The sequence below is a fragment of the Girardinichthys multiradiatus genome, chromosome 18, assembly GCF_021462225.1.
Source record: "Girardinichthys multiradiatus isolate DD_20200921_A chromosome 18, DD_fGirMul_XY1, whole genome shotgun sequence".
NCBI lineage: Eukaryota > Metazoa > Chordata > Actinopteri > Cyprinodontiformes > Goodeidae > Girardinichthys > Girardinichthys multiradiatus.
The window spans coordinates 8,363,032-8,387,053 of record NC_061810.1 but is presented as its reverse complement, the minus strand read 5'-3'; the positions used below and the strand labels follow the sequence as shown (position 1 = coordinate 8,387,053).

The following is a 24,022-nucleotide window of genomic DNA, read 5'->3' as shown; positions in this document are numbered from 1 at the left end:
TGCTACGCCCCACAGACAAAGGTCATGTAGGAGAGATCTAAATGCCAGAATGAGATGGGTTTTTTCTACTTTTACAAAGTCAGACATTTACATCTTCTTAGCATTTGACAGAATTTGCCTTTTAGTACAACTTTTTTTTTTAACCAAAGTTTCAGGTATCCTTCAAGCTTCTGTCAATAGTTTGCTAAATTTTAGGCTATCCCTTCTGACAGAACCGCTGTTTAAGAGTCAAGTTTACAGACCACCTTGTATAACCAGCTCTGCCAACAATGTATGGGATTAAGATCAGGACTGTGATGGCCACTCCAAAAACATCGACCATTTTGACCGTAAGGCACTCTGAAACTATTGTGGTGATATGCTTGGCGTCATTGCCCATCTGTAAGACCCATTTGTACCCAAGCTTCAAGTCTCTGGCTGATAACTTGAGAGGTTGCTTTAATATTTCCACATCATTTTGTCATGATGCCATCTATTGCGTGAAGTGTACAAGACGCTGCGGCAGCCAAATTTCAGTGAAGCAAAGTTTCATCAATTTTAATTCATGGCTGGGCTTCACGAGAACAGTTGCAATAACATCTCTTCTAACCCCAACAATCAAAAAACGTTCAAACAGAACCTGTTGGTTTTTTTTAGCAGAGTTTATTTTTTATTCACATTTAAAAAGATTTTCGTGGCAGCACATTCTTCAAATCTGTGCATACGAGATATGTCCCACAGACATATTTCAAAATTCATTAAAAAGAAATTTCAAATTGTAAATCAGAGATAAAAACTAACAGTAAGACAATGAAATGTATGGGTTAAAAAAAAAAGCAGCATTTCCAACGTTGTGACAGAATGTAGTGTGCTTTTTATATGAATGCTTGCCGTAGTGGAGCAGGCACGTTAGCAGCCGAAGATACAGCTTCATCTTCTGCTTAAGAGCAGGATAACTGTGTCTGCAGTCCTAGTTCAATGAACCTGGCAGAGGAAATGTCAAACTGGAGGAAGTGATAGAGATGCACTGAGAGATGAGCTGACAGGAGAGAGAGAAGATTTCAAACATTCAAACCAGTTTGGAGGTGCTGCTTTCTACACCGTTGTGTGTTCTTGCTACAGACAGTGCATGCTATGTTTCCATTCATTGTATAGGTATATATCTGTGTGTGCGCACGAACAAAAATAGAACAGTGTATGTGTGTGAGGACACTCTCTCTTGGGAGTGTTGTGTCCCCACAGGAGCCTGCTGTGCTGTTGGGAACACAAACATAAACACCAACATGTCTGAGGAAGCTTCCTCAGCAGAGTCTATGCAGAGCATAGCGTTTGTGGAAACCACAGTGTGTAAGGCCGTTCTGACTGTGGCTAGACATGTGGTTTGACTGTGTGTCTTCATTTTAGCTTGATGCTAATCAAATCATCTCATCAGCACCTTTAATAACATCTAAGGGAAAAAAGTCAGAATATAACCATTAAAAAAAGGTTAAAACCAAGCGATAACATCCAAACCGAAAACTTCCTAAAGGTGTAAACAATCCCCCACTCACTGCACTCCGAACCGCCTATTTATGGTCAACTTTGCTGTGTTACATCAGCAGGAGGCAACAAGCAGGCCTCAGCGTTGCCCCGCCTGGATCTCTGTGTGTGCATGTGAAGGAGGGCAGTCACTGGTACTGGAGGTAGTTTTTCAGGGTCTGGGGCAGTGGAAGCGTCTCGATGTGATGGATGCGTTCCCGACCCAGAGCGAGCCGAGCTACTCGCCTGCACAGATCCATGAGGGGGAGGGGCTCCGCTGAGAAGGAGAGAACAAGAGACACATAGTTAGAGTCCAAACCGAGCTGCAGTAAGCATCTACTCCAGGATCCAGTTTGGTCCCACCAAAGCCCTGATCACAGCCAGACTATATACCACACTTCACAACTATAGGGGACCTCTGCTAAATTTCCTCAGTGCATATGTTACAAATGTTATTTGGAGTAACACAACATGAAGTAAATTAATCAACAAACAAACTTAAAACTACTAGATAAAACTCCGCGTAAAATAAAGGATTTATTTCCCCAACTCAGAGTTCACACAGGACTTGAAGATTTGGGAAGCAATGAACGTCAGGGTCTCCAAGGCCCAAACAGACAAAAATACCCCTTCTGGCTAATAAATAAAACAGGTCTCATCTAACAAAAACCAAAGAACAATACATAAACTGGCTGGCTGGAGAAAACTCAGCTCAAAGAATGCCTATCAAACTTCCCATCTAACACAAAATCTCCAACACTCAACAATTGACCTAAACAAGATTAACCACAGCATTATTATCTGACATTCAGTACACAGAGTTTCTCAATCAACCAGAAACAGATGCCCACAGAGAAGGGACGCATCTGTGGATGAGGAGTAACAGCAGGCCTGCAAACAAACATGAGAAAAACAGATAACTCCTTCCAAGGAAGAGAGCCCCCTATAGGTCAGAGGACGTAACCGCATCATTTAGACATTTACACAATGAGCTCCAGGTCCAGGCAACAAATGAAGGCTGTTGAGAGGTGAGTTGGTTAGAGGGGCTCCACCTCACTGCAGAGATTCCAGCATATAGTTCACAGAGGAAGTCTTAATGGCCAGCACGAGGCAGATGGAGTAAGGCACTGCTACACTTGAATGTCAATTTAAGAGCTAAAACCAGAATTATCCATAGCCTTCCACCTAAACTGACAGGGTGAGCAAGGAGAGGATGATTACAGAAGCAGCTAAGAGAGCCATGATAACTGGAGGAGCTGCAGAAATCTACAGCTTGGGAGGCAGGATCTGTTGACAGGACAGCTATTAGATGTGCAGTTCCCAACTCTTGCCTCTCTGGAAGAACGGTAAGAAGAAAGTCAAAGAAAATCAATTTTCAGCCAACAACAAGCCATGAAGGGACACTGCAAAAATGTGGAGGATGGTCCTCTAATTGAGAACGTTTTAGCATGAAAAACACTATGTTGTGGAAGAGTCACACTGTGCATGGCTCTAAACACACCACCCTGACTATGAACCGAGAAAGTGACAGCATTGTCCTTTTTTCTTTAGCAGGGACAGGGAAGCTGGTCACAGTTGATGGGAAGATGGATGGAGCTGAATACAGGACAGTGCTGGAAGAAAACCTGTAAGAAGCTGAAGAAGAAACTAAAACCAATTGAAAATCTGTGGGAGGATTCAGGAGCTGCTTTTCATAGACAGACACTCTCCTTCCAATCTGACTCAGCTGAAACTATACTGTGGATAAAAAAATGTAGTTTGTAAATATCCAAAGCTGGTGGATGACAGGCTTAAAGACTTGCATCAAAAGATTATTCTACCAGCAACTGACTCAGGGGCTGAATACGTCACACTTTTAAGACCTTAACTTGTTAAAATCCTCCATTTCCCCAATAATGAACTTTGTGTTGGCCTATCCCCTAAAATCCTAATATAATACATTGACGTCTCCCTCAGTAGGGAAATGTAAGTGTATTAGCAGCAAAGTGACGGGCAAATGGAGGAGCACAGATCCAGAGGTGACAAGAACACAAGGTAAGGAGAAAATCCTTCAAAGGAGCAATACAACTGTTAACTTTGACTCCAAATCACCTGGTGTTAGATCAGACTTCCAACATGAAAAGATGATAAAAAGGTAAAAATGGTGCAGTATCAGTGACTACATAAAGCTCATCTCCACCTTCTTCCTACCTCATTTCAACCAAGTTTCCTGCCAGGACTTATCAACTACAATATCTGGCATGTGAACGCATCATTGCTCTAGTTAATGAGTGTCTGCAGGATTGGCTGACAACCTTCTGATTCTGAAAGGCGAGTCGTGTCAGGATGTCAGACAGACTGCTGCCCGTTTACCAACGATCAGCTTCACCTCTAGGATCCGCCACCTGGCCGAGCACAGCTCCTGCTGCACTGATTTCAGCAGCACACAGTCTGAAGGACGCGAGACGAGGCATGAAGACATTATTACACACCTGACCAACCGGGTGACCACTGATAAAAGTTTCTTTGGTTTCCATTAACCTTCAGGGACTACTGAACTCCGCAAAGCACATTTGGCCTTTAGGCAGCAGAGCAGCATGTTTTTTTTTAATACATCTAAAGAACAAGAGTCCTGAATTTACTTATAAATGATAATATTTGCCACTGTAAGTGTTAAGGAGTAAATGTGAATAACTCTTGTAGTAAGCAAGCCTGGAATGAAGCCTTCTTAGGGGAACAGACCACCGTTTTAACATCTCATCACCATGACGGCACCTGTAATGAAATCTCACTCCAGCCATAGTTTCACTTGTGACAAGAGAGACATCAAGGATGAGTCAGCTTCGTCATGCTGCTTAGCAGTCCTTTCATTAAGCTTCCCAGTTAGTCATGAAGCCAGATGCACAAAAGCTTCATTACAAAGGATGCAGTAACTATTGATGCATCTGTGCTTCATTACTGCAAAAAGTGAAAATGTGCACTTTGAGAAAGGTCCATCTGAACAGTAAAATGTTTGCTATGGCAGAAATAATTTCTAAAAAGAAAACAAATTATGAGCACACACATAAGACCCAACAAGCCTCCTCTGTGACTGGCTGAACTATTTCTGGAGAAAGGGAGCCTGTCAGGAGACCCCAGCCATCCCTCCGGGTACAAAGTGCTGTCCCTGTGGCTGCGTGATCACCGAACGGTGGAGTCAGCAGAGAGGAAACAGCAGCTTCTCTCAGGTGAGGCTTGGATGAGAATCAGAAACTAACTCTGAACAGGGCTCTAGCAGAAATCATTCTGCAGCATCAGCTTTTCATTCAAGAAAGGATTCTTTTTGTTTTCATACTTCGCCTTGTTGCTTTCTTTGCATGTCACAGTGAACTCAAGTCACTTTTTCACCACGGTTTGTTTAGAAGACCTTTGAATGCATCGTTGAGTAAGAAACCCAGCAGTTGACGGATGTAAAGAAGCTGGATTCATGTCACTGATATGTACAAGATGAAACGTTAGGGGAACCTGAGGGACATAATGCAAATGAATTAACAGCCACATGAACATGCTTTAAAGACCACTTACACTAATGTGTACAGTTAATTGGTTTAATCCAACCAGCTTCTCAATTACTGCTTCAACTGGTGACAAAGATGTAACTGGACAAATTTTTTGTGCAGCATTTCCATAACATTACATCACTAAGATTTCATTGGCCTTTCTCTATAAAGACAAGCAGATGCTCAATCACACAGACGCCAGGATAGGAAATAAGACTCGTTAACCGGCTCAAATTTGAGCTTATAAAATAGATCCCGAGAGCTCAGTGCACCTGCATGCCTGTGTTGGGGCTAACAGCACCCAACAGGTGGTCTACAGTAACCAAAACAGGTCTAACATATGGATGGTTTCCATGGTAACCACATCCTCATGAGGACTGTAAAGTCACAGATGCACATGTGATACATGCACTGAAAGTGACACATTTATTACAAATCCATAGATCCGAGTGTTGGCTTAAATATCAGGCTACAGATCTGCAGCTACGCTGATAAAAATATTCTGAAACTATAAATTGCAGACATCAAATATGAGCATTGCTCCATTCTACTAGTGTAACATCACACTGATTTCAGAACTGTTAGTTTTCAGACTAATGCAGCGCTGCATATGCCTCCTCTGATTAAATAGAAAGTTATTATCGCTTCATGTAAAATCTCCTCTTTGGAGGTGAATCACTGTTGCTTGCAGTGATGCTACCACGAACACTTGCATCACTTGGCAGAGATTCTCCTGAGGGCGGCAGAGTGGTGATGATTCTACAGACTGAAAACCAGCCAATCACTGCTGACACAAGCCGGTCTCCATGGTAAGGGTTGCCTAGGGCGACAAATGGCCCTGTCAGACAAATTGATGAGCACCGACGGGAGGTACACACTAGAGGTACACACTCCCTCAAATGGCCCAACAGAGTGATGGTGCCGTGAGTGGTCTCTGTTGTGGTTGAAAAGTCATTTCAGCTGGGCTCAGTTTGTACCACAAGCTTTTAATTGAGACATTACATAGCAGATCCAACACATGTCACATAGAAATGTCAATTGGAGGGTATTTGACACGTCTGCTGCAGTCCACCAACTTCCTGCACTGCAGAACACTGCTGCAACAATACCTCTTTACATTATTCAAAATAACACGCAGTGCTGGAGAGAAACTTTGGACTGGACATGTTGGTTCAGGGAACTTCAATCTAAGTAGGTAAACAGCTTATTTGTCAGATTATGAACATTAAAAAGAAAATAATTTGTGGTGTCTGTCCACAGCAGCCAACTTCTCACCCTCTATACTTGAAGCTCCTCCCTGAAGCAGAATGAATAGTAAGACCAAATAATTCATCCGAGCTCATTTCTTTCTTCGGTTGAATGGCGAGCCTTTTCACACCTTCTTCATCCTTCTCGTTCCTCAAGTCCATCATGCAGCTGTCAATATGTGCAATCTTCCCTTTCTCACATTTCTTCTGAAACAGCCAGTGAGCAGTTTCTGACAGGTTTATGGCATACCAAAGACACGATGGAGTGTGGGAAAGTGTGCTTAAAGAAAGGAGAGTGCGTCGGATGCACCACTGGACCAGACATCCTCACAGGCAGGCTGGTGGACATGCACACCTCACACCTCATTGAGAACAAAGCAGAGGAAGGGGATATAAGCTCTGCAATGGTGGCGCGTCAGTTTGTCTGTCCTCAGTCAGGTGAGAGCGCTTACAGCCAAGTGGTGAGAGTTCATTCCCGTTTCTCTCACTTTCACACATGGAGCTCAATGAATCTTTGAGGTGTGGGTGTCGCACACACAGTAGGTCATTATGTCTGACAGCACCACCCAGTTATGTCAAGCTTAGAACTGCCACCCGGTGTTTCTGCCGTGACCAATTCAGAAATATGCACCGGGGTAGCAGTTTCAGGTACAGGCCTCCAGTCATGTTTATGCATTAAATTAAAAACACTATTCGGGCCGTCTGTCGTAGTTCTAACATCACAGGTGTATGTGTCACCCTAAAGGTGTGGACACGCCACCACTAGCGAAGAAAAAATGAATAAAATCTTTTTATAGCACCACAACTGCCTGTGTTTGCCTTGACAATCATATATGGCGCACCTCCACAATTTCAGGTACGGCAACTGTCAAACATTTGTGCCATGTGTAAATGAAAGTCCTGCTGAAAATGTTCGTTTTAGCATGACTTTGGATTAACTCTAGAGTGATGGCAGAGAATGGCAGCCCTCAACTACAAAAATACAACAAAAAGCAATCCTGTGGTCATAAAGCTACAAAGGAGGCTTCCAACATCATCAATTAAATCACCCATCAAGCCACAAAAGTGAGCTAAACTGTTTCCACAGCAACCTGCCACCACAATCGGTCGTTTAATTAGTGAAAGAAAGGATTAGTGTTGGAAAGGAAGAATAGAGGAGACATAAAAAACTGGTTAGATGGATATAAGACACAAAGACAGCTCAGTCAAATAGGATTCATTTGCAAAAGGGGAGGACAAGGATGTCAGACCATCCCTCAAAAATCATGTAAACCGCTTTGACCCAGCATGCTGCCATTACATCGGCCAAGGTTGGTGAAATGGAAAACATAGCTTCCCTGGTATGAGTGAGCCTCGGTTACTTCAAGACCAGGTCATGTGTCAGTATTACTGGTCAATGTAGAGTCTAAAGGAGATCAAAATTACATTCACTGTGGTTTTCTGTGAATAGAGATAAGAAAAGTTTAACAGCATGAGAAGAATAAAAGTGGCTTAGTGGGGGAGAGGTGGAGAGGAACAAGAATGTGAAAGGATTACAAAACTAAGAGGGAGAATCTAGAGAGTTAAATATTGATGCATCATCAGCTGAGGAAGGAAATGTACAGTGCCTTGCAAAAGGATTCAAATTTTACTCATTTCATCACATTACAAACATCAATGTATTTCAAAGGGATTCTATGTGACAGCTAATACAGTTGGTGAAGAAGAGAAAACTGCAAAGGAAAAACAACCTTTCACCCACAGTGGCTTGTGAAATATTCTGTTTTTGTGCATCAGTGTGGTACTTACGATCAAGTCCATTGACGTAGCGGATTGACACTTCACAGTGCCCCCAGACTGCACTGACGATGGGATACAGTTTCTTTCCTTTTAGCCCCCTGAAGGCCACTCCCAGATATTGTCCATCCACCATAAAACTCAGTGTCCCTTCGTCCATGTCCAATATTACTGTCAGGCAGTCTGGGAGTACAAACGACTCGTCTGGCTCCAGGAAACTGGGGTATGTGGGGGCCAAAGAGTTACCAGGTCTGTTCTTTCCATCGTGGTAAAGTCTGTTCCGGCCAAGGTCCCACCCCCAGGATTCAGCGTCTGAGCCCACAAGGGCCGTGTAACCCACCGAGTGTAAAGCTGCTTCAGCAGTAGCCACCCCTACTACAGCATGAGTGCCTCTCTGTCTGGCTGGCCAGTGAATCCTCCACACATGAAGGCCCCTGGTGTAGCCTATCCTCCCTCGAATGCAGTCTGTGCTCTGAGCGACAGGGTGCCTGTGAAATGTCAGCTTGTCGTCCTCCTTGACGAAGACATTGAGCGATCGGTCGTCAGAGTTCCAGGCGTGGCGAAGTTGTGTCTCAGGGTTTGCTGGCGGCATGTCGAGCAATAAATCTAGTCTGGGGGGCCGACAAAAATCTGGACCACGTAGTTCGCGACGCACTGGGCGAAATGAGGGCTCCCCACGTACATCCACTGACTTGATGCTGCCAGAGATCTTTTGGCCCATGGCTTAGGGGATCCAAGGGAGGATGAGACAGAGGGGAGGGACAAAGGGTGGTGATGAGGGGCCAGTAGGTCCGGACGTTACCTCATGGGCGTACAGAGATGCTGCATGACCAGTGTGGAAAGATGCTGCTAGACAGATGCGGTTTTCAGCCTGAGGGCACCAAAAACCTGAAAACACACACAAAGACACAATCTTAATTTGTGGTTCAGAATTGAGAGGTCCAAAGTAATTAGAAAAATCTTTTGTCACCAGTTTTATTGTTTTACTTAAAACAGGCGTTGTTGCACATTGCCATGGGCTAGTTACTGGAAAATCTTTCTTCAAACCATTCCTACAGTGTAAAAAGCTTTTAATGACTGACAATGTGGCAGAGTGGTAGGGGTTTTCACAGACTAGAGCAGAGTAACATAAGGGTTCACCCCTCCACCACCTGTTGCTGCACACTCCCAGTCAGCTGGTTTAAAGAACACTTTTTCCTTGCTTACATGTTTTTTGTGAGCAGAAACATTTCCAGTTATAGTGAGGAAACTGAAGGTATGCCACTCATTTTTACTGAGGTACCGCTGTTTTAAAACAGTAGCTAATAAGCCATAAGGGACATGTCTGTTAAACAGTTGACTGCAGGCTCTACTGGAGCAGACAGCCTGACTAACCAGTTTGTTAAGACATGTTACTCTACAAAAAAAAACAGAACAAAATGAATAAAAAAAAAAAGTGCTGATTTGTTGGAACACGTAATGTCTACTGCTCACTCCCAGTCAGTTTCTAGATATCCATGTTTTAATATGATATTTTAACTTGTATTATGTTCATGCTGGCTTTATATTCTGAAACTGTTGAATGAATGAAAGATACTTTTCCTCAAGATATTATATATGGGCTGGTATTAAACCAACCAATACCTAGTTAATTATACAGCTATAAGATTACAAACCGATTGCTTTAGATTAATTCAAACAATGTCCTCTGCACAGCTCCAGCTAATCTGAACTTTATAAAATGTAAAGAAATTTATATTTTATAAGAAAAAAGCTTTAGGAGAAAACTAAAAGCTGTTGGCTACTTTCAGACATAAACATTGCAGTGTGGTTTGATATGACTAAGCTGCTTAAAACCTGCTGCACCAACAGAACTTCTTGTTCGCTTTGTATCTGCAAACATTCTAATGTTTCACAATCCCCTGTGGTTTTAGAGGAAACTCCACATGGTTCTTCCAGGGAAAGTACAGTGACTGGAATTAACCCCTTTATCCTACATCATTCCAAATTAAAAGTTCATTACTGATGGCTTCAGCTAAAAAAAAACAAACCTAAGATGGAGACTGATTTCTACTTAAGGCCCAGATGAGAAACAGGCAGGGACTAAATGTGGTTCAGTGGATCTACTGTCCTATGATATTAGCATGGCCTCTAACTGATAAACTGACACTATCATGTTGTAGCAACAGAAAAAGGTCAATCTTTCATATTATTCTGATCTCATGATCCTGAAAGCATAAAGGAGGACATCATAGTCTGATTACCAGACACACTGTGTGTGTATGTGTGTGTGTGTGTGTGTGTGGTGTGTGTGTGTGGGGGGGGGGTGTATATCCTGTCTTTTAAACAACATTTTACTTATAATTATCAATTGACTTTACAGGGAGAACAATGACAACTTGGGGTTTTTAGTTTAGGTGTCATATGTCCACAAACACCAAGCATCATCAGTGATCAAGTACCACCTTCAGCATCACGTACAGTTTTAAATAACCACTTCACATTTTTTTACAAGTTTGGATCTACTTGTTGGTCCAGGGCTGGAGTGATAATCTCTTAATGGACTGATATATAGAATAAGCGACTCTTAATGAGTCTTTGTTACATGGGACAAACAGTGTTGTGGCAGAACCTTTAAAAGGTTAAGAGATGGACCCATCTCACCACAGCTTGAAATGTTCAGAAAAGGATGGAACAGAAAGATGATTTGACATTTCTAAGAAAAAATCCTAGTATACCCAGAGTGGTCTACAAAATGTCTTCATTTACACAAAATACAACACAAAAAATAGTGACTTAATGTTTAGGCTGAGAAGATCTCAAATCAGAAGAGAAAGCAAGACATGATGACATGACAAATGGACAACAGTTTTGGCAACAGCAGCACACAAGTATTCAGGCGTTAGAATCTCAGAGGATCATTTGCTGAACTGTGTCTCATGACTGAACTGCAACCAACAAGAGTGACTTCTAAATTTTTCATCACTGAAGATTACAAATGATGGAGCAATTCTAGGTTAAACTAAAAGGCCAGTTTCTCAACTGATGTAATTAACTCATAAACTATCCTCAGTTACAGTATTGGTTAACCTGTTGGCATGTATAAACATTTAATAAAGCTGTAACAGGCCCATGAATGGCTTTAGACAGCAATAGACCATGTCACAGTCCATAAAGCTACTTTTATATTAGATATTTAGCTTCTGCCTTAGAGGGAGTTCTTATTACACTAGGGGTAATTGAATGTCTAAAGCCACGTTTCCTGTTTAAAACACATTTCCACAGGAAACATTTTCTTTTGTCAATGAGGATTCTCTCGCATTTAAGAGAAAATTATGAAAAACAAAAATAAAAGAAAGCTCAGCCTTTGAGCCTAAATGCAACAACAGAAACAAAAAAACAGGACAAAAAAATTTAAACTTGTGCATAATTACAAAAAAACCCAAAAAGAAATCAAAGACAACAAAATCAAGCAAGAGCTGTCATAGGTATAGTGTTTTTTTCATCCTGTTGTACAGACAGATTCCTTGTAAAAAAGGCTTCAAATCATGTCTTTACTTTAGACAGTCTGATGAATTTCCATTAATCCTCACTAAAACAGTTTTAGTCTTTAACTCTTGTCTGGACTTAGACTGATAACTGCTTTGAATTAAGAGTAGGTTTTTCTGACTTAAACTTGTGTTTAAAGTCAGACTTGTGTTAAATGGCTTCATGTATTAATGTAAAACTTGTATGGATATGTTTGCCCCATTTGAATTTCTCCATTTTTCCTTTCCAAAGTTTCTTCAAATTCAGAAAATAGGAGGACAGAACTCCAAATGATGAGTGAAAACCTTAAGTGTACCATCCATTCTTCGACTGATTTCTTTTTTAGTTTGTATGCTTAGGCACATGTTTGTTTCTTCAATGAATTAATCATTAAAATATATACTAGAGATTACTAATCAGAAAATTATAGATTCTATTAGACTAGATGATAAATAATTCAAGTTTTAATTTAACTACTGTGATTCTCAGAACAATTACAGGTCCTTCTCAAAATATTAGCATATTGTGATAAAGTTCATTATTTTCCATAATGTCATGATGAAAATTTAACATTCATATATTTTAGATTCATTGCACACTAACTGAAATATTTCAGGTCTTTTATTGTCTTAATACGGATGATTTTGGCATACAGCTCATGAAAACCCAAAATTCCTATCTCACAAAATTAGCATATCATTAAAAGGGTCTCTAAACGAGCTATGAACCTAATCATCTGAATCAACGAGTTAACTCTAAACACCTGCAAAAGATTCCTGAGGCCTTTAAAACTCCCAGCCTGGTTCATCACTCAAAACCCCAATCATGGGTAAGACTGCCGACCTGACTGCTGTCCAGAAGGCCACTATTGACACCCTCAAGCAAGAGGGTAAGACACAGAAAGACATTTCTGAACAAATAGGCTGTTCACAGAGTGCTGTATCAAGGCACCTCAGTGGGAAGTCTGTGGGAAGGAAAAAGTGTTGCAGAAAACGCTGCACAACGAGAAGAGGTGACCGGACCCTGAGGAAGATTGTGGAGAAGGGCTGATTCCAGACCTTGGGGAACCTGCGGAAGCAGTGGACTGAGTCTGGAGTAGAAACATGCAGAGCCACCGTGCACAGGCGTGTACAGGAAATGGACTACAGGTGCCACATTCCCCAGGTCAAGCCACTTTTGAACCAGAAACAGCGGCAGAAGCGCCTGACCTGGGCTACAGAGAAGCAGCACTGGACTGTTGCTCAGTGGTCCAAAGTACTTTTTTCGGATGAAAGCAAATTCTGCATGTCATTCGGAAATCAAGCTGCCAGAGTCTGGAGGAAGACTGGGGAGAAGGAAATGCCAAAATGCCAGAAGTCCAGTGTCAAGTACCCACAGTCAGTGATGGTCTGGGGTGCCGTGTCAGCTGCTGGTGTTGGTCCACTGTGTTTTATCAAGGGCAGGGTCAATGCAGCTAGCTATCAGGAGATTTTGGAGCACTTCATGCTTCCATCTGCTGAAAAGCTTTATGGAGATGAAGATTTCATTTTTCAGCACGACCTGTCACCTGCTCACAGTGCCAAAACCACTGGTAAATGGTTTACTGACCATGGTATCACTGTGCTCAATTGGCCTGCCAACTCTCCTGACCTGAACCCCATAGAGAATCTGTGGGATATTGTGAAGAGAACGTTGAGAGACTCAAGATCCAACACTCTGGATGAGCTAAAGGCCGCTATCGAAGCATCCTGGGCCTCCATAAGACCTCAGCAGTGCTGCAGGCTGATTGCCTCCATGCCACGCCGCATTGAAGCAGTCATTTCTGCCAAAGGATTCCCGACCAAGTATTGAGTGCATAACTGTACATGATTATTTGAAGGTTGACGTTTTTTGTATTAAAAACACTTTTCTTTTATTGGTCGGATGAAATATGCTAATTTTGTGAGATAGACATTTTGGGTTTTCATGAGCTGTATGCCAAAATCATCCGTATTAAGACAATAAAAGACTTGAAATATTTCAGTTAGTGTGCAATGAATCTAAAATATATGAATGTTAAATTTTCATCATGACATTATGGAAAATAATGAACTTTATCACAATATGCTAATATTTTGAGAAGGACCTGTACATTTTAAAATATATTTTGTACAATGAATGCTCCCAGATGAAGAATTTAGCCTTCAAATGCATTTTATGGACATTTAGACCAATAAAAAACTATTTTTAAGGAGTGATGCATGAATTATATTAATTTGCCTTCTCTGTTGCTACATTTAATGACCCCACTGCTGTGTTTGCAAGCTTCACAAAGCTTTACAAAAAATGCTTTGAACACATCAACATTTTTCTCATATCTCAAATATTTCTAAAGGAGCCATTAACATACAATACACAGCAGATCTCTGCAACAACCCAACTAATTCAAACATGAAAAGAAATCCACACAAATGTGCAAATCAAGATCAGCTGCTTTATTATTACCTAATACTCTATAAGCAGGTTTCTCATTACCAAACTATTAAAAAAATGGAGTGGGAATAATTGAGTGACACTGGTAAAGGCAAAGAGACCCTTACAAAAAAGCCTTCCTGTTGAAAAACATACTAATAGCAATGGTTACACCTGCATTTCTAAACATTTGGCATAATTATGTCACCATCAACCAGCAATGGCGAGCTGTCCCTCGTAAGACGTCAGGGATATCTGGTAATAAGTAGGTACGGTTCTTCCCAAGAAAACAATATGGATTGCACTCGACCACATAAGACTCCACTGCTGAAGATGTTGAACCTTGTTAGAAGGTTACAACGAAAGATTTGGACAAGCCAGTGAAATACGAGGAAAATATATTCTGGTCAGATGAGGCCAAAATGTAACCATCTTAGAGCATATAGTTCTGGCAAACTTTATACAACAGAAGGAAGGATTAATGGAGAAGTCAACCGGGACATTCTTGATAACATCCTAACGATAAAGAGAGTCTGGATTTAAAAGCGTCACAACAGTCCCAAACACATAGTCCAGAAAACTGTTAACTGGTTTAAGAGAAAGAACGTGCTAGAATGACCTAGTCAATGACCTGATTTTTATCCAATTGAAATCTATGGAAATAATAGGAGAATAAATTGTATAGAAAGAATTTCCAGAATCTGGTAGATTTAAATATTGTTTATGTGGAAGAACAGGTCACAATTACACTGGAGCAACACAATTTTCTGAATACAGAATGCAAGTTATCATTGTCTAGAAACTATTTTCAACAAAGTATTCAATAAATCTCTGTAAGAATGTTTAATGCTCACTCATTTCAATATTTTATCCAAAACGTTTTTATTTTATTTTTATTTTTTTTATTTTTTATCTGTGGATTACTGAGATTGTTGCCTGGTATTAATTTTATATCAATAGCCTCATTAGAAATATTTAAACAAATAAAGTGAATTAGTTCAAAACGTATTTAACCTGCAATACAAAAACGGATCACTTCACGTCCATTATCGTTTTAAGTACGTCAAGTATGGCAGACACTAAAGCTGGATACTGGCTGTATGAACAGCTGGAACTTTTGTCTCTGTTCTTTACTATGAAGAAGACAGAAGTGGATTGTCTTTCTGGAAACTCTCTTTGGGAACACTAGATGTCATCTCCGTCGACGTGCCGGCATCAAGAAAACAGTCTTTCCAGCTGGCAAGTGCCAACTCTCAAAGCAATGTCATCCCAGCGTTTGATTGACAGGCCTAGTCACATCTCATGAGCACACAGGCGCAATGATGACTCACTGATCAATAACATTTGTAAAAAAAAAAAAAAAACTAGAGCAGTTTTTAAACAATATCGTGACTCTTCAACTATGTTGTACAAACAATAAGCTACTGTGATTATACAATATATGAAGCCACCAGAACCAATGAAATTAGCCAACTTAACCTCAACCTCTCCAATCTCAAGCATATCTCAAACATGTTGTAGTTTATATTATATGCCTAAAACCGTACAACCTGTGGCCTTTATTTAACCAGCCACTGATCCCTTTTCTATGCTTGTTCCCGAGGTTTTATTGAGGCATTACTGTGAGAGTAACAGAGACCATGTTTGCAGCTAAATGAGACTGAGCAGATCGAGAAACACTGCAACACAAACCTTAAACAATAACTTTCTGCAAAATCTTAGGTTTTCCACAACAGTTTATAATGTTAACAAGTGTGGGGGATAAAAGCTGGTGTTTCAACTATGCTCAAAAGAAGGTAGAATTCCCCAAAGCCAGAACATTTCTTTACCCCCAGCAGCTCAGACATGAATTTAAAACACTCTGTTGCCTTTATGTGCATCAAGTCTGTTGGAACAATCAAACATTTTCTCAAAGGAGCACAGAATTTGAGACATTTCTCTTTTGCCTCATATTCACTTATTTTATCATATCGTAAAACAAATTAAAATCACTGAAACCCAGATACCGCTGACCGGAAGGAATGTTTAAGTAATGGTTTATTGGAAGGACATACTGAATGTGTTGAACAAAAGAGAAAACGGATGTGGACACTTCCGAAAGCGTTTCTATTCCTTCCCCATGTGCAAATCAAGATCAGCTGCTTTATTATTACCTAATGCTCTATAAACAGGTTTCTCATTACCAAACTATAAAAAAAATGGAGTGGGAATAATTGAGTGACACTGGTAAAGGCAAAGAGACCCTTACAAAAAAGCCTTCCTGTTGAAAAACATACTAATAGCAATGGTTACACATGCATTTCTAAACATCTGGCATAATTATGTCACCATCAACCAGCAATGGCGAGCTGTCCCTCGTAAGTCGTCAGGGATATCTGGTAATAAGTAGGTACGGTTCTTCCCAAGAAAACAATATGGATTGCACTCGACCACATAAGACTCCACTGCTGAAGATGTTGAACCTTGTTTGAAGGTTAAATCAGTCCAATATTAGAATATTGTTAAAAAAATGATACTGTGAAATGATGTTACCAATAAGGACGATTAACTTTTTCTGGAAGATCTCCCTGTTTGACATAGACGAGATGGTTAAGAGGTGTTTATCAGTTTTTTTCAGATAATTTTGCTTAATTTTTTGAAGGACAAACGGCTTCCATTATGCCTTAAGGAAAGGCATCCTGTTGGTTCTCCATTCTAAGGCATTTTGCACTGGCCCCAAAGCCTGACACAACTGTGAAATTTCAGAAGCACTGGTTTGCAGACTCACTGCCTTGAAGTGCTGCCACTTATCACATCTCTATATCAGAAATCAGTTCACATACACCTGCTTGTGTCTCCACTTCAACATAATGTATTTAAAGTGCAGACAACATATTACCAACGACATAGTACACATTTGTATTCGGAGAAAAAAATCGATTTGTGGTTATTATGAGCTGTTCGTATTTAGAGATCCCACAGTAGAAAATTAGACATGACTGTAAAGCAAGCAGTCGTGGGACAAAGAAAAGGCTGCTGAAGTAAAAACTTTAAAATTGTTGGTGTGAAAGGAACATTGTGCCATGCATTCAGTGTTTCAGGTTTCTGTTGGCTGCCTTTCAAACACCTTGGCTGGGAACACTAAGTGAAGCTAATGTCACCAGCATGAATCTAATGTAAATAAACCTTCACAAATATATTACTATTTGTATTTTTAATCTGAATACAATTATAGTTGGTTGAAAGTGTAGCTTCATTTAGACTGATCGCATCTTTCACTGGTATAAAACAGATATTATCCAGACTGTGGCTCCTCAACAGGAAGGTCTACATTTAAATTCTCAGCTGAGGTATTTTCTGCATAAAGCTTAAAAGTTGTCTGCGTGTGCGTATGAATAGGTACCATGTTTCTCTCTCACAAAGCAGCAACATGCATGTTAAAAAAAACATTTGAAACACCTGTAGAGCTGGTGAGTGTGTATGCATAGTTTTGACTTTTTGATCCCTACTGGACCGACAACCTGGGCAGCAGGTACCCTGCCTCCTCCCCATTGACATAGTCTAAACTCCCAGTCACCCCCAAAACATTAAAAGGCAAAAATTACAAAGTAGGAATATTAAATGAGAGGGAGAAATCTGCTGCAGAAATTCAAACCGAATCTCCCGGGTCAAGGATTTCAGATGCAGCAGTCTTTGCAGCAGTCACTGAATGACAATGCTTTGCTAGACTTTCAAAACAAGAGAGCAACGCAGGTGTGGGTGATGCAAAATGAGGACGTTTCTGTTTTTCCATATCTTATATATTCTGTAGGACTGCAAATAAGTCCTCAATAAAAGTCTCAGAAGTAGGTATGTAGTGAAATTGGCAGATGGCATTATATGACCTTCACTTGGTGCGACAGGTCTGAGAGGGAGCCTGTGGAAACCAGGAAATCTAAAACAGGTGATTCTTATAAGATAAAAATAGAGGAGAGAAAAAGAGGGAAAGCATATTGGCTGCAAAAGTGAAAACAATTAGCAAGTAGAAAGAAAAGGCAAACATTTGCCCCAGATTCTAGATCTGTGCCAACTTTGTGAATCAACAAATAATCAGCCAAGAGCCTTTTGGGTAACGGATTTATTTACCAACAAACTTCACCCACTTCAGGTGAAACATGCCAGGCTAACAATGTTTTTTGAAAACACTCGTTTAGTGTCACTAGTGAACAAGGAAGCACACTTCCTTGTTCACTGGATTGGAAAAGTTCTTCCAATCCAGCTGTCAGATGACCCAATCAACCCAATCAAATGATCTGATCTGAGCCCACAACTAAAATGAACTCTCAATGCACAGGGTTGGTGGGTTTATCTGAGCCAATTGTGTTACGGGCCGTGGCAATTATTTTGGTAATCTGTTGAGCCTTGTTTTGTTTCCACTGCAGTGTTTTTTTTTGTTTTTTTTTTAACCATTTACAATAAAGTTCACACGGAGAAACTGTACTGGCTGCTGCAGCTTCCTCTGTGTCTATGTGATGTAGGGTTGGGCGGTATCTAAATTCTGATACCTTCATACCGTCTCCACATTTTACCTCGGTAAACGGCATTACCGTGACTAATTAAAAATTATGACTTAAGGCTGAGACGGCGTCACCAAACTGTTGACTTGTGCCCACTTGTTCAGAAATTAAATACCACACACTAATAATGAAACAATAACAATGTGCACAATGTTAACGTTTATTAGAAGCAGCTTAAAAAGTGCAAATATAACAGTCGAAAAAATTAAATTAACCTGACCACCCAAAACAGTTTTTGCGCAGAATGCGCACACAAATCAATTAAATTAAATCACAGCCTGAACAACTTTAAATAACAAAAAGAGCGACCTTTAAAAAAGTGGTAAAAGTAAAAGAAACAAATAATAGCAGTGAGCTGGGTGGCAAGTGTCAACAAGTTTAATCAAGATTTTTAACCAGAAAAACCAGCATGTTAACCTTTTCTGGATTTAACAGGGAACGTTGGGGATTTACAACTTTTCCCACGGTGCTGAAAACCCGATCCGACGGCGAGCTTGTGGCACAGACGCACAGGTACTTTCTGGCCAATCGTGACATCAAGGGAAAATGCCCGGCAGCACATTTCTACCACAGAAGTGGGTCTTCATCTGCTTGAATAACGGGCTCCAAACAGTAGGCTGTTATTTCAGCTCCGACTCGGTCTTCTACACTCCCGACGGGACCTGTCACTGCATCGGCTTGGTCCGCTAAGCTCACAAACTCAGCTTGTAATTCTGCCTTGGTCTCAGCCAATGCGTTGGCATCAGTCTCATATCCTCCATGGTAACGAGGGTCGAGGAAAGTGCATTTTCACATTAATTCGCACTGAATCGGATTCATACTTGGCCTCTAGCTTTTTTAGAATTCCAGTTTTGATTGACTTTGTTAGCTGGAAGTCGTATTCTGACACAACCAACACATTACCCCTGCAAAGCCTGACAAAATATCAGTGAAGTCACCGACTGGTTTCAGTGCGTCGTGAACAGCTTTCAAGACGTCTGTGTCCTGCCAGGTCAGGGACAGGCTGCTCCTTCTGTCGTCAGACAAGAGGTGTCTGATCCCCTGGGCCTGCTCCAGGATGCGCTCCACCATTGCCAGTTTGGAGCCCCAGCGAGTTGCGCGCAGTCCTGCCGATGGATGAATGAATGAATGAATAAACAAATGAATTAAGAAATAAATAAGCCCCTTAATGTATATTATTATATTTTTTGTTTGCCTATGTCATAACAGATTCAGATTTTTAGATACAAATTTATTCTTACCGTTATGAGACTATGTTCTGGGAGTCCCAACTCCACTTGCTTCTTGTGGAGTTCTCTCTTACATAGCTGTGTGAAAAGGCACCGACAATAATACAGAACACCCCGAGGGCGCGCTTGGTTTTTTCCTATTGTCATGCAATGCATTTGTGACAGCCAAGTTTAGACTGTGACCGAAGCAGTTAAGCCACGGCCAATGCAGGGACCTGATTGCAGCAGAAATGTTGTCAGCGGTTATGGCTGCAAGTTTTTTCTCGTCAAGTTGCCAGTCCTGAAGTGCAACTCTGAGCGCTGCAGCAAGGTTGTCCGCCGTATGACTCTCAGGAAAATACGTTGTTTGGAGGCATTTGGATTCAAGTTTCCACTCAGGTGTAATGGTGTGGACAGTCAGGGACATACAGGGGTTGGACAATGAAACTGAAACACCTGGTTTTAGACCACATTAATTTATTAGTATGGTGTAGGGCCTCCTTTTGCAGCCAATACAGCATCAATTCGTCTTGGGAATGACATATACAAGTCCTGCACAGTGGTCAGAGGGATTTTAAGCCATTCTTCTTGCAGGATAGTGGCCAGGTCACTACGTGATACTGGTGGAGGAAAACGTTTCCTGACTCGCTTCTCCAAAACACCCCAAAGTGGCTCAATAATATTTAGATCTGGTGACTGTGCAGGCCATGGGAGATGTTCAACTTCACTTTCATGTTCATCAAACCAATCTTTCACCAGTCTTGCTGTGTGTATTGGTGCATTGTCATCCTGATACACGGCACCGCCTTCAGGATACAATGTTTGAACCATTGGATGCACATGGTCCTCAAGAATGGTTCGGTAGTCCTTGGCAGTGACGCGCCCATCTAGCACAAGTATTGGGCCAAGGGAATGCCATGATATGGAAGCCCAAACCATCACTGATCCACCCCCATGCTTCACTCTGGGCATGCAACAGTCTGGGTGGTACGCTCTTTGGGGCTTCTCCACACCGTAACTCTCCCGGATGTGGGGAAAACCGTAAAGGTGGACTCATCAGAGAACAATACATGTTTCACATTGTCCACAGCCCAAGATTTGCGCTCCTTGCACCATTGAAACCAACGTTTGGCATTGGCATGAGTGACCAAAGGTTTGGCTATAGCAGCCCGGCCGTGTATATTGACCCTGTGGAGCTCCCAACGGACAGTTCTGGTAGAAACAGGAGAGCTGAGGTGCACATTTAATTCTGCCGTGATTTGGGCAGCCGTGGTTTTGTTTTTTGGATACAATCCGGGTTAGCACCCGAACATGGCAAAACAATACAACGGCTTTCATAACCTAGTTAACTGTGTGTTAGAGAAACTGAATACTGCTGAAATTTAGTAAGTTATCTTCAATGGACTTTTAGGAATCAATGCCATGTATATGTTATCAAGTAAACATATACATGGCACTAATTTTATTAAGTGTAAAGAAGTATCACACCAGGACTTGGTATTACCACATATCTAATCTTCAATTACTGATCGGCATTTAGAAACAAAATTAAAAAAACCATCAAGAGTCAGAGTGTAACCCAACACAAAAAATGTAGACTCACACAGGAGTAGTGCTTAAACAATCGGGATTAATCAATTATTTAAGTAATTCTCAAATTAGTAATCGAAAACATGCCACTTGCTGAAAGAACAACCCTCTCAGAGCAGTAAACAAGTCAAACTGAACAAAAAATTTGTGTTTTTATATATTATATATATACTTTTAAATTTGCTAACCAAAATTTGCCAACTCCTCTAGTGGCATACCTTTAGCTTCACCTGGACCAAATTCTGTGAAAAATCCCTATTATAACACCTTTTGCCATCTGATTATTAATCAGTTTATCGAAGAAAAAAAAAAAACTGTCAGAAACATTTACAGATTAATTGATTAGCAAAATAATCATTAGTTGCAGCCCTAACACAAGACTCCTTGAAACATCATGCTGAATGCCAAAACAACCAAAGGACCTGCTCAGGAAAAACAAAAGATGTCACCAGATGTTTAAAACTTGCAAAACAGATAAAAGTGAGACGTTTCCAAAAATAAAACAAAACAACGTGACTGAACAATGTGAAACTATCATTCAGATTTAACAAGGACCCGCAGTTATGTTCTAATTGTCAAGATGTCTCGACACCTTCTGGGATGAGCACCACAGCAGCAGCACAGCTAACAGAGTGACTGCAAGAAGCACAAACAAAGGGCCAGGAGAGAGAAGTGGCATCTTACCATGAAGGCACTTCTTTAGAAATCAGCCAAGTCTTGCAGCACTAGGCAAACGTTATCACAGCAGCCAAGTAGAATAGCGGGAATACTTGCTTTTCAATGTGACATCCAAAATGAGGTCAGACTACACTCAGCCAGCAGCGTGGGACAAGACAGAGAGACAAAAAACAAGTGTCGGTAAGTCAGTAAGTTCCTGCTCGTGACGTGAGGATGGGGAAGGAGAAAAACAGAAAATAAAAAACCTTGGCTTCAGTTACCAGCCAAGAGGGAAACAGCTGCTGGAAGAGGGGGGGTGACAGAGAGGCAGGGCTTAGTGTGAAGAACGCCTAAAGTCTTACCCAAGCAGTCCAAAAAACCACCCACTCTCACAGATACTCTGACTGAGCTCCTTCAGAGGAGAAGATGATGTGGGTGCACACCAACACACACAAACACCACTGTCCAGTACTTGCAGATTAATGGCTTATCTCTACTTGCTGAACTAGACAATGCACACTGGGCCGGTCAAGATGAGGTCTAACTGAGGATGCCAGCCAATCAAATCTCAGCAGCACCACTGAATCAGTTAAATCAGTGAGAGAGTCCATCAAAGACAAAGCTACATCAGCAGCATGTGTTGTGGGAGCGATCAACACTATTCCCTAAGCAGTGTGTAATATAACAGAACAAAATGCGGCATTCAGCCTCAATAAGGAGGTGTTCCCATGTAGTATTACACAAGTGAACAACTATAGTAGTGTTTATTTGACTTGGTCCTGGTAGGAAAAGCAAGATAACAGCGAGGTTAGTTATCAGGCTTCTAGCAGACAGAGACTGAAGATCTGAAGTTTAAAGACGACAGTGGTTAACACTATGGAGGTGCATGACCCTTTACTGAAAACCAACTTATTGTCATTCACATGGCACCAGAAATGGCTCTGGGTGGTAAATGTGTAATGGACAAGCTTGTAAAATTATGAGTGGAAATATAAAAGCTAAAAAAACTTAATCAAAAGAAAAAAAAAACAATGCCAAGATACCCGTTGCCCCTTTTGCATCTTGTTAGTTGATTTCATTATTCAACTCCTGGTAACAGCCCTCTGTTGTTGTAGAACGATCAGGTTATCTGAACGGATCATGTTGAGCCTAATGTTTCCTGTTGTGCTGATGGTTTATTGGCCTTTATTTTAAATACCCATATTATTCCTGTCTGTGCTGATATTACCAACACACAGTGTGGTTACTTTACAGACTACCAAGTAAAGAAAATGACCCTAATCTTAGCCTCCTTCCATAGATTTTCTGTCGGATTCAGGCAGGGACTCTGGCTGGGCCACTCCATAATGTTAATATTACTTTCAGTCAGAAGAAATCTGTCGTTCAAATTGTAACATGACTCTAAAACAAGATCTGCATGAATAATTTTGTGTTTAACTGCAACACAGATTTAAAGAGCAAAGTAAGTTTTCCATTTTCTGATTCCTGGTTTATGAAATAAATGTTCTTTGATCAGCCAACACAGAATGCAGCTACCAAAGTTATTTAAACCATCTGGATAACTTGTTATAAAAAGTAATAGGGGAGTATCCATCTGTTTTATGATGAAAATCTGTGACTCCTGCACATTACAGTATATTCTGCTATACCTCTTCGCTCAGTCATACCATCACGCTACCATTTATTACAGTACACGCTTTGCACCGATATTACAGTATGTACAAAATACATACTGTTTTATGTAAATCTGCACTGTATAGCATTACCTAATCTTCTGTAGTAGTTTGTTTTTGCTCAAATAGAGAGATGTCACTACATCAAGTGAGCTTGCAGCAATTAAAACTTTCAAAGTGGTTTTATGTATTCACAATCTACAGAAAACTAAAAGAAAACATCAAGAGGTGCACTTTTTCCATTAAATCCAAAATGAAAAGCTGTGTGTGAAAATCTGACTACAACAAGGGTGACTCAATTTAATATTTGCTAGTTGTTGGGAATTTAACTTGGATGCCAAGCTGTGAGGCCACAACCTTTCTATACCTATAGAATAAAAAAAA

General features: G+C 40.8%; 1 protein-coding gene across 2 annotated transcripts in view; it reads right to left on the bottom strand.

The window, feature by feature from the left end:
* Positions 1–622: 622 nt before the first annotated feature.
* LOC124883446 (SPRY domain-containing SOCS box protein 4-like) overlaps positions 623–24,022 on the bottom strand; it is a 42,625-nt gene continuing 19,225 nt past the window's right edge. For both annotated transcript variants that reach the window (XM_047390545.1, XM_047390544.1), the window contains exons 2-3: positions 8,051–8,926; positions 623–1,774 (exon numbers count right to left, since the gene is read on the bottom strand). In XM_047390545.1, coding sequence (XP_047246501.1) covers positions 1,647–1,774; positions 8,051–8,759 — 837 coding nt within the window. In that variant the 5' untranslated portion in view covers positions 8,760–8,926 and the 3' untranslated portion in view covers positions 623–1,646. The remainder of the gene's footprint in view (positions 1,775–8,050; positions 8,927–24,022) is intronic.